At 46.9% G+C, this 12185-nt stretch overlaps 1 protein-coding gene across 1 annotated transcript; it reads right to left on the reverse strand.

Moving 5' to 3' along the window:
- Positions 1 to 94: 94 nt before the first annotated feature.
- Positions 95 to 1022, reverse strand: LOC119285379 (high molecular mass early light-inducible protein HV58, chloroplastic-like). Its single transcript, XM_037564639.1, has 2 exons — positions 820 to 1022; positions 95 to 721 (listed from the first exon to the last, which is right to left on the reverse strand). The coding sequence occupies exons 1-2, from the start codon at positions 928 to 930 to the stop codon at positions 254 to 256; spliced, it is 579 nt and encodes a 192-aa protein (XP_037420536.1). The 5' UTR covers positions 931 to 1022; the 3' UTR covers positions 95 to 253.
- Positions 1023 to 12185: the final 11163 nt, after the last annotated feature.

Genomic DNA, 12185 nt, shown 5'->3' on the forward strand with positions numbered 1-12185 from the left:
CTTCATGAAAATATATAGTCAGTCTACCGAAGAGGGTGTAGGTGAAATTTGTCAAGAAAAAAAAAGATGTTGCGATGACGCCACACTCGTGGACTCATACTAACAAAGGATAAGAAGCCATGAAAACAACCTTAACATGAGATTTACAGAATTCAATCATCGATAGTAATACAAAATTGCAACTTGCCTACAACAGCTAGTACTATTACGATCTGTCAGCACAAAAGAATCCACAGCGCTACATTACGTGGTCTTAGATGTTGACGAAGGGCGCGCCGGTAATGAACTCGGTGGCGGCGAGCGCGACGAGGCCAAGCATGGCGAAGCGGCCGTTCCAGAGCTCAGCGTCCGCGCTCCAGAAGCCGCTGGACTTGCTCTCCACGCTCTGGCCCTGCAGCAACGGCACCAGCGACGCCACGGAGAACACCCCCGCGGTCACCAGGAACCAGCCAAGCCCAGCGCCGCTGCCGGCCTGGTCGAGGAGCCCACCACCGCGCGCCGCCTCGACGGTGAGCGCCGCCACGAATCCCACCATGGCCAGCCGGCCGTTGATGCGCTCCGGCGCTGGGCCGCTGAAGGCGAGCGCGTCCCACACGGAGGGGTTAGCCTTCTTGGTCATGGGCTTGGGTGCGGTCGGGATCGGGGTCGGGGTCGCGCTCGTGCTCGAAGAGGAGGAGGAGGTCGATGCGCTCGTTGTCTCCTTGGTTGAATCCATGCCAGGCTGCACATACACAAACAATTTTACATTGAGATCGAGTCTTGAAGTAACACTAGCCAGCCAGCATCCAAAACAGTTGAGCGCGAGACGTGAAAGCTCACCTCGGTCTGGGCCCTGACGACGAGGGCGCGCCGGCGCGGGGCCACCACTGGAGAACGGGCGGCGGACCGGCCAACAACGGCGAAGGAGCTCAAAGCCACCATGGTCGCCATTACTCAAGGCAGAGAAAAGCTAGCGCAGGAAGAGAACTAGAGAAGGTGCTGCTGGCTAGATCGATGGTGACGACACTTGGCTGATGTTGTGTTGCTGTGCCTATTGTGAGCGAGCGGGCGCGCATTTTATAGCGGCCGTGAGGGCCTCGCCGGTGGACGCGGCCGTGGCCACGTGAACGAGGTGATAGAGCTGTACGTGGAGGGAGGGAGGCGTCCGGCTCACGTCGACGTGGACACCGAAGGCGCCCCATAGCCCGCTCTCGCCAGAAAGTGGAACGAGACCAGAGAGCCCAGCATGTAGCAGGAGTGTACCAGCACCATGTACTGACAAAAATGCTCCTTTTAACCTATGCATGACAAAACATGACCCTGTTCTTTTCGCAAAGGGAAACGTTGGCTTCCGGTCGACCGGCTAACGATTTGGGCCGGTCCGGTGCGCGATGTTCGATCGCCCCCGATCCAGCCAACTCCACGCAAGCCACGTGTTCTTTGATGCCCCCGCAGCCGCCCTCCCGCTCCTACCCCTTATCCTTTCCCGTGGACTCCCAGCCACATCTTCTTTCTTCCCTCTCCTTCTTCAACCTCCCACCTGCCCCATCAAGCTGACCCGTTGCTCCTCTTCCCTTTTTCTACAGCAGCCACAGATGCAGGCCCGTACGGCGCACCTGTGCAGAGTGTTCGACTGCACAGGGCCCCCAAATTGACAGGGGCCCAAATTTTCTAGAGCATTGATGACTAGTTTAGGTGTGGGTAATCAACACATCAGCAAATACACGTTGGAACCTGGAACGAAATAACTCCAAGGCGGAGGCCCAGTCTCACGCACGTCTCCTCCTCTTCTCTCTCCATTCTCTTTCACTTCTAGCTCAAATCCCTTTCTCTCCCCATGGTCCAATCACACCACCAAAGGTCTCGATTCTATTCCATTCCAGTGGACCAATTCCTTCGTATTTCCCCCAAAACTAATCTCTGTATTCAATGAGTTGGTATTGTTCTACCCTCTGTCCATCTATTTATCCGGTTTCTCATTTCTCTCATCTTCTCACACATCTTCGCTGCTTCTTTCAGTCCCATTGTTGCTTGCTGCTGGTCCTGCGACCTGGGTGCATTGATCGGAGTTGGAGGTATGCCACAAGCGCTAGGTTGCCGATTAACCAAGACGAGGAACCGGAAGACCCTAGCCATGTTGCCACCAAATGGTGTTCCTTCCAAATAAATCAAAGGTTGTTTCATCAAATTTCGTTTCTATATTAAGTTTTAATGCATGATATTTGCATCCTATTTTTTTTCTGAAAGTATTCTAGTTCTATAATTACGAATCTTGAGTCAATTTATGAAAAACCTAAGAAAAAGAAAAAAACAAAATTCGACCTTGAAAATGTGCTCTTGATAAGTTTTTACCAAAAGGATCAAAGTTTCTTGTGAAAATCAGAGTGCAGATACAAGCTTTATTTGTCTTTTTTTTAGACAAACAAGCTTTATTTTTCTGATTGCCATTTGTTATGTTGAGGGCCTAATTTTTGATTTCGCACCGGGCCTCCATTTTCTCGGGTATGGCCCTGCACAGATGGTGGTGCTTCCTTCCTTTTTTCTATCCTGCGAAACCACCATGAGCGGTGCTACTAAAGGCATCCTGTGCTACTCATTTTTCTCTCGAGGAGCCACCGCAAGGGTGGTTGGTCCCTGCACACGTGCGCCACCGCGACTGCCCAAACACCAGTGCTGCGCGCGGCGATGACGTGCACTACGAGTTTCTCCGCGTGTGGGCTGCTGCATGGTCTGAGCAGCACCACACCCCTGTTACAACCGGTGTCGCGTGTTGCTACCACGGGCGTCGGACTTTGCTACAACCGCCATCGTGTTTTGCTACAACGCAAAAAAACTGGTGTCGCCCTCTTCTTTGCTACAACCAGCGCCCCCGTTCTACAACCGGCTTCAATTTTTGCTACAATCGACGCTGCGGTTCGCTACAACGAGCGTCGTGTTTTGCTACAATGTAGAAACTGGCATCATGTTTCTTGCTACAATCGGTCACTGCCCTGCTACAACCGGCTTCATTTTTTGCTACAACGGGTGTCGTGGTTTGGTGCAATCGGCACCTCGATTTGCTACAAACGACGTCTTTTCTGCAAATCGTCGGTGTGTTTTTGCTACAATCACTTCTCAGCCAGCTACAACCAGTGTCGAGTTATGCTACAATCGACTAAATCGGCGGCGTGGTTTGCTACACACTGTGCTATAACGGAGGCGGCTAGGGGCTGCGACGATGACGACCAAACGATGCCAGGGACGACGGCGCCGTGCTGCAACAGATGCGGCCAAGGCTGTGATGACGACGACCTCGCGCCAATCATCACCATAAATGGTTGTAGCAATTTTCCAGCACCGGTTGTAGCAAAAGCAGACGTCGGTTCCAGCAAAATCGCCGTCGCCACCATCACGGATCATTGCATTGTCATGAATGGTTGTAGCAAATGTCATCACCGGTGGCAGCAAAAGTCAACGACGGCTACAACAAGCCTTCGTCAATGCCGTAGTAGATTGTTGCATCGCCATGAATGATTGTAGCAACTGTCGTCGCTGGTCGTAGCAAAAGCCGATGACGGTTGCAACAAATGGTTGTCGTTGTTGTTGCCAATGCAGCATCCCCACGAATGGTTTTAGCAATTGTTGTCGTCGGTCGTAGTAAAAGCCATAAACGGTTGCAGCACCGAGGCTCGCCAGTTGTAGCTTCGACCGTGGGCTGATGAAGGAGCAAGGGATGGGTGGGCACGGCCATGATGACCGGCGTGCTCGCATGGCTGGTTTGGGGTGCTGGTTGTGGGGATAGTCGGATAGAGAAGAAAAGTTTGACGAGCGAGAGAGCGGAGAGAAGCTGGTGCTAGCTCCTCGGGCGCACAAGGCGCCCCTGCGTTGGTCTTTTTTTCGATGCACATGTACAAGATACGAAGTGGAAACATGAGTCTTTTTTTTCGATACACATGTACAAAGATGCAAAGAGAAGAATGAGCAAGCACGTCAAGTCTTTTTTAATACACACGTACGAACATGCAAAGAGAACGAGCAACTATAGATAATATTTTTTCCGATGCACTAGTACGATAAGAGCAGCGAGTCTTCCTTTTCTTTTATATATACGCACGTGCAAAACATCGGAAGACAAACAACCGAACGGAGTAGTGGCAGGCGCGCTAGGCGACCCGCCGAAAATTCAGCCGGTGCGCCGGCGCCTAGCGTTGGCCCAAATATGCCTGTAGCTTCTCTCTGTTAAAAAGTGCCCTAGCGCTGCTGGATATCTTACTTTGCTAGTTCTAGTTTCTGGCTTTGTGTTGCTATAGATTTGTGACGCTTTACTGCGGCAGCGTGCCTGCTGTCCCTCCTGAGCTCTCGTGATGTAATATACACTGGATCTGTTGTTTCGTTTTTTTATAAAATGGAGCAGGGGCGCAGCCCTTTCATTCTAATTTTTCTTTTACATAAAAGATATTCGAGCCTGTGATGTCCGTGCCAAATTTCAGCGTATTTGGATGTCTGAGAAGCTCGTGGCAAAAAAGACAAAATCGCTCTGAATAATAAATTTTCTCACAGACCCCTTCTTTTTTTTACTGTGAGCTAGCCGAATGTCCAAACACGGTGAAATTTGACACGAACATCACACTTAAACATCTTTAACCACAAAAAAATCAGATTTTTTATTTTGATTTTTACCATTTTTAATGAATTTACTGTTATGCATTGTTTTTTATTTTTTATTTTTTATGCCAAAACGCCGCTTCGGACGCTAAGTGTTTTTGTGGCATCTCTAGTCCACCCTCCAAAAGTTAAATATGAGGGAAAACATTTTGACTGGGGAATTATCACCTAACTAGCCCATTTCTCATTTCATTTAGTTCTTCAAATTTAGCTTTCCCCCAAAAAAGTCAACACTAAGCCAGTATGGTCTAGGGTGGGCAAGTCTCATTAAGAATGGGGAAGCTATAGAGCTCCCATGGCCACTGTTGTCACCGCGCACTATGCTGCCTGCCAGTCCGATCCCACTTCGCCACTCATAGTGCCCCCTCCCTCTAAAAGTGCGTTATATCGACTAGAGGGGGTGAATAGGCGATTTTTATGAAATCTTCACTAAGGAATTTCAGGGTGAGGAAATTCTTGAGTGAAGAACTACTTGCAGCGGAATAAGTACTCAGAAGTAAGCATAACATAGCATGAGCATGGTCTTCAAGAAGAAATGAAAACAAGCACAGAGTACAGAAAGCGTAAACACAGGATAAGACAGACTGACTGAAGAAATTGAGCTGAGAAAATAGATAAAGTCTTCAATCAAAGTCTTCAAACAGATATGAACAAGCACACAACACAGATAAGAGGAAATGGAAGGGTTGAGGAAATGGAACCAGTTAGCTCGGTGAAGACAATGATTTGGTAGACCGGTTCCAACTGCTGTGACAGTTGTACGTCTGGTTAGGGCGGCTAGGTATTTAAATATGAGGACACCCAGTCCTGGACACCCAGTCCTGAACACGCATCTTAGGACACTTAGTCCTCATCGTATTCCCCTTAAGCTAAGGACACACAGACCTCGCCCGATCACTCGTGATAAGTCTTCAAGTGACTTCCAAACCTTCACAGACTCGGTCACTCGGCGATCCACAATTTCCTCTTGGATGCTCTAGACCATGACGCCTAATCGTCTGAAAGATGCACAGTCTTCAAAGGTAACAAGCGTCGGATCCACGCAGGATCAATCTCTTCAGTGATGCTCAATCACTTGGGTTTGTAGGTGTTTGGATTTGGGTTTTCCTCACTTGATGATTTTCACTCAAAATCCTCGGAGGATGGGATGCTCTCAAATGACAAGTGTCAGTTTCTCTCGGAGCAGCCAACCAGCTAGTGGTTGTAGGGGGCGGCTATTTATAGCCTAGGGAGCAGCCCGACATGATAAGACATAAATGCCCTTCAATGATATGACCGTTAGGTGGGTAGATATTTTAGGACAGCTGGCACAGGGCACAGCAAAGGTCGGAAATTTGAGTATCAAATTCCTCAAGGCTATCATGTTCCTCACTGTGTAGGCAATCCGCACTGGCGAATTCCTAACTCCTCAGTCAGAACAAATTCCTCAGAGACCAGAAGTACTTCGTCTCTGTCACTGAAGAATATGACTGAACTGTATGAGATTTCCAATGGCTTCACTCGAAGGGATTGGTAGGTGTAGGATTTTGAGTTGAGCATCACATGGAAATTTTTCCTTAGTATTTCCTCGACCCCCTTGAACAGTATAGTGTTTCCTATGACTCAAGAAAGAGAAAATGAAACTACGAAAACAAAAGTCTTCATGCTTCATGTTCCTCGAATGACTGCCAAGTCTTCAGGATTACACCAATTTCTTCACTTTCAAAGTCTTCAGAAAGTCTTCAGAAATCCAAAGTCTTCAGTCGAAGAACTTTATTTTTAGGGTTCTACTTTCTCTGTAAATATCAAACTCCTCATATACTTATAGACATGTGTACACTCACAAACACATCAGTCCCTTAACCTATAAGTCTTCAATACACCAAAATCACTAAGGGGCACTAGATGCACTTACAATCTCCGCCTTTTGGTGATTGATGACAATATAGGTTAAGTTTTCAATGGGGATAAACATATGAAGTGTAAATACTGATATTGAGGATTTGATTGCAAGATATAGAAGAACTCCCCCTGAAGATGTGCATAGTGAGGATTTTGCTTTAGAAGTAGTGCACACTTGAAGAGTAGAATCCTGGAGATCTCCCCCTATATCTTGCAATTCATACACGCATTTAACATATAATATGAAGAATTTGAAATGCATGATAAAATATGGCGACTGATGTAATTCAGCATGCGTGCATTAACATTAATGAGGAATAAGCATGCAGAAGAAATCAGCAAAAGTATCAGACCGCCATAGAGTTTAAGATTACAACTCGACCCAGCAAAGTCTTCAAAAGAACGAGAGTTGTAACTTAGAAGGAAAAAAACGCCCATATAGGTAGATCCGCTTGAAGACTAACTCAAATTTCTCCCCATTTGTCATAGAATGACCAAAAGGATCGAAAATGAGGACTAACGCCCCTGGAGAATATCAAGTTGATGGAGGAGCGCCAGTGTTGTTGGGGTCGTTTGTCGTTGTAGGGCATGTCGCAGTGTCGTCCAAGTCTTCATACTCGTCGGTGTCGCGGGATGAAGAATATGAGCTGGCCACCAAGGAAGGAACTTTGACTTTCTTGAATTTCCTCGGAGGAGATGCAGACCAGTCAAAGTTATCCTTGAGACCCATTTGTTTCAGATCTTCTTCACCATACAGATGTGATAAGACAGCCCAGGTGCGACCGAAAACTTCATGGAGGTAGTAGTGGTTATTCTTCACTGCATTATGTGTAGCAGTCATGTTGTGAAGAATTGAACCAAACTGACGCTTAACCCATTTATGGTTGTGATCCACCTTTTGGTGAAGACTAAAAAGCAGCTCACGGTCAGTCATCACCCTGGAAGTTGTGGCTTGAGGATTTGACTTGGATGCATTTGCAGCAGAGTAATGAGTGGCAGAGTCATCATTGGTGGAATAAGATGCGGTTTTGCGAAACTGACCATCCAATGGATGAATGCCTTCATCAATGACAACAGGTGCCTTCCCCTTTTCATCAGTTGAGGTATAAGTCTGCTTGAGGACTTCAATCGGGGGCAGGTAGCTGAGGTGATTCTGAAAATCAGCCTTGTAGTTGAGTGAAGACCTTGTTTTGAGAAATCTCATAATCCAAGGAGCATAAGGCTTCAACTCAAACAGAGAGAGTGCAACATTTGCCAGAGTCCTCATGAAGAAATCATAGTAATTGACAGGAATGCTATGAATGATGTTGAATAGCAGATTCTTCATGATGCCAACTATTTCCTCATCAGATGAGTCATGGCCTTTGATAGGACTCATTGTCCTCATCAGAATGCGATAGACTATTCTGGGCACATAGAGTAAGTCATTCACAAGGAATTTGGTCCTTGGGGATTGATCGGGTTTCAGAGGCTTCATTAGAACTTGCATGTAATGAGCAGTGAGTTCAGGTTCTTGGTACAAGAAGCGAGCTCCTTCACTGGGTGGACTGATGGGCAGGGCGTGAAGTAATTCAGAGGTCGGTGCCTTATAATGAGTGTTATCGGTCATCCAGTCCAAGACCTAGGTGTTGATATCTTCAGGATCACTTGTGATGTGCAGTGTCGCATAGAACTGAAGAATAAGCTCTTCATTCCAATCAACAATGTCAGAGCAAAAATTGAGGAGGCCTGCGTCATGAAGAACACCAAGGACAGGAGAGAAACAAGGCAATGATTTCATGTCCACGTGAGGAATATGTGTTGGAAATATGCCCTAGAGGCAATAATAAATAGTTATTATTATATTTCCTTGTTCATAATAATCATTCATTATCCATGCTATAATTGTATTGATAGGAAACTCAGATACATGTGTGGATACATAGACAACACCATGTCCCTAGTAAGCCTCTAGTTGACTAGCTCGTTGATCAATAGATGGTTACGGTTTCCTGACCATGGACATTGGATGTCGTTGATAACGGGATCACATCATTAGGAGAATGATGTGATGGACAAGACCCAATCCTAAGCCTAGCACAAGATCATGTAGTTCGTATGCTAAAGCTTTTCTAATGTCAAGTATCATTTCCTTAGACCATGAGATTGTGCAACTCCCGGATACCATAGGAGTGCTTTGGGTGTGCCAAATGTCAGAACATAACTGGGTGGCTATAAAGGTACACTACGGGTATCTCCGAAAGTGTCTGTTGGGTTGGCACGAATCGAGACTGGGATTTGTCACTCCATGTAAACGGAGAGGTATCTCTGGGCCCACTCGGTAGGACATCATCATAATGTGCACAATGTGATCAAGGAGTTGATCACGGGATGATGTGTTACGGAACGAGTAAAGAGACTTGCCGGTAACGAGATTGAACAAGGTATCGGGATACCGACGATCGAATCTCGGGCAAGTATCGTACCGCTAGACAAAGGGAATTGTATACGGGATTGATTAAGTCCTTGACATCGTGGTTCATCCGATGAGATCATCGTGGAACATGTGGGAGCCAACATGGGTATCCAGATCCCGCTGTTGGTTATTGATCGGAGAGTCATCTCGGTCATGTCTGCATGTCTCCCGAACCCGTAGGGTCTACACACTTAAGGTTCGGTGACGCTAGGGTTATAGAGATATTAGTATGCGGTAACTCGAAAGTTGTTCGGAGTCCCGGATGAGATCCCGGACGTCATGAGGAGTTCCGGAATGGTCCGGAGGTATAGAATTATATATAGGAAGTGTTGTTTCGGCCATCGGGACAAGTTTCGGGGTCACCGGTATTGTACCGGGACCACCGGAAGGGTCCCGGGGGTCCACCGGGTGGGGCCACCTGCCCCGGGGGGCCACATGGTCTGTAGGGGGTGCGCCTTGGCCTATATGGGCCAAGGGCACCAGCCCCAAGAGGCCCATGCGCCAAGAGAAGAGGAAAAGGAAGAGTCCTAAAGGGGGAAGGCACCTCCGAGGTGCCTTGGGGAGGAGGGACTCCTCCCTGGCCGCACCCTTCCTTGGAGGAAGGGCCAAGGCTGCGCCCCCCCCCCCTCTTCCTTGGCCCTATATATAGTGGGGGGAAGGGAGGGCAACCATACCTAAGCCCTGGCGCCTCCCTCTCCCTCCCATGACACATCTCCCTCCTCCCGCAGCGCTTGGCGAAGCCCTGTTGGAATCCCGCTACTTCCACCACCACGCCGTCGTGCTGCTAGATCTCCATCAACCTCTCCTGCCCCCTTGCTGGATCAAGAAGGAGGAGATGTCGCTGCTCCGTACGTGTGTTGAACGCGGAGGTGCCGTCCGTTCGGCGCTAGGATCATCGGTGATTTGGATCACGACGAGTACGACTCCGTCAACCCCGTTCTCTTGAACGCTTCCGCGCGCGATCTACAAGGGTATGTAGATCCGCTCCTCCCTCGTTGCTAGATGATTCCATAGATAGATCTTGGTGACACGTAGGAAAATTTTGAATTATTGCTACGTTCCCCAACAGTGGCATCATGAGCTAGGTCTATGCGTAGTTTCTATGCACGAGTAGAACACAAAGTAGTTGTGGGCGTTGATTTTGTTCAATATGCTTACCGTTAGTAGTCCAATCTTGATTCGGCGGCATTGTGGGGTGAAGCGGCCTGGACCGACCTTACACGTACTCTTACGTGAGACTGGTTCCACCGACTGACATGCACTAGTTGCATAAGGTGGCTAGCGGGTGTCTGTCTCTCCCACTTTAGTCAGATCGGATTCGATGAAAAGGGTCCTTATGAAGGGTAAATAGCAATTGGCATATCACATTGTGGTTTTTGCGTAGGTAAGAAACGTTCTTGCTAGAAACCCATAGCAGCCACGTAAAACATGCAAACAACAATTAGAGGACGTCTAACTTGTTTTTGCAGGGTATGCTATGTGATGTGATATGGCCAAAAGGATGTGATGAATGATATATGTGATGTATGAGATTGATCATGTTCTTGTAATAGGAATCACGACTTGCATGTTGATGAGTATGACAACCGGCAGGAGCCATAGGAGTTGTCTTAATTTATTTATGACCTGCGTGTCAACATAAACGTCATGTAATTACTCTACTTTATTGCTAACCGTTAGCTGTAGTAGTAGAAGTAATAGTTGGCGAGACAACTTCATGAAGACACGATGATGGAGATCATGATGATGGAGATCATGGTGTCATGCCGGTGACGATGATGATCATGGAGCCCCGAAGATGGAGATCAAAAGGAGCAAAGTGATGATGGCCATATCATGTCACTATTTGATTGCATGTGATGTTTATCATGTTTATACATCTTGTTTACTTAGAACGACGGTAGTAAATAAGATGATCCCTCATAAAAATTTCAAGAAAGTGTTCCCCCTAACTGTGCACCGTTGCGACAGTTCGTTCGTTTCTAAGCACCACGTGATGATCGGGTGTGATAGATTCCAACGTTCACATACAACGGGTGTAAGACAGATTTACACACGCGAAACACTTAGGTTGACTTGACGAGCCTAGCATGTACAGACATGGCCTCGAAACACAGAAGACCGAAAGGTCAAGCATGAGTCGTATAGAAGATACGATCAACATGAAGATGTTCACCGACATTGACTAGTCCGTCTCACGTGATGATCGGACACGGCCTAGTTGACTTGGATCATGTAATCACTTAGATGACTAGAGGGATGTCTATCTGAGTGGGAGTTCATAAGATGAACTTAATTATCCTGAACATAGTCAAAAGGATTTTGCAAATTATGTCATAGCTCGCGCTTCAGTTCTACTGTTTAGTTATGTTCCTAGAGAAAATTTAGTTGAAAGTTGATAGTAGCAATTATGTGGACTAGGTCCGTAAACTAAGGATTGTCCTCATTGCTTCATAGAAGGCTTATGTCCTTAATGCACCGCTCAGTGTGCTGAACCTCGAACGTTGTCTGTGGATGTTGCGAACATCTGACATACACATTTTGATAACTACGTGATAGTTCAGTTAAACGGCTTAGAGTTGAGGCACCAAAGACATTTTTGAAACGTCGCGAAACACATGAGATGTTTCGAGGGCTGAAATTGGGATTTCAGGCTCGTGCCCACGTCAAGAGGTATAAGACCTCCGACGATTTTCTTAGCCTACAAACTAAGGAGAAAAGCTCAATTGTTGAATTGTGCTCAGATTGTCTGAGTACAACAATCATTTGAATCAAGTGGGAGTTGATCTTCCAAATGAGATAGTGATGTTTCTCCGAAGTCATTACCACCAAGCTGCTAGAGCTTCGTGATGAACTATAATATATCAGGGACATATATGATGATCCTTGAGATATTCACGATGTTTGACACCACAAAAGTAGAAATCAAGAAGGAGCATCAATTGTTGATGGTTGGTGAAACCACTAGTTTCAAGAAGGGCAAGGGCACGAAGGGATACTTCATGAAACGGCAATTCAGCTGGTGCTCTAGTGAAGAAACCCAAGGTTGAACCCAAACCCGAGACTAAGTGCTTCTGTAATAAGGGGAACAGCCACTGGAGCAGAATTGCCCTAGATACTTGGTAGATGAGAAGGCTGGCAAGGTCGATAGAAGTATATTGGATATACATTGTGTTGATGTGTACTTTACTAGTACTCCTAGTAGCACCAGGGTATTAGATACCGG

The sequence above is a fragment of the Triticum dicoccoides genome, chromosome 1A (assembly GCF_002162155.2).
Source record: "Triticum dicoccoides isolate Atlit2015 ecotype Zavitan chromosome 1A, WEW_v2.0, whole genome shotgun sequence".
NCBI classification, from domain to species: Eukaryota; Viridiplantae; Streptophyta; class Magnoliopsida; order Poales; family Poaceae; genus Triticum; species Triticum dicoccoides.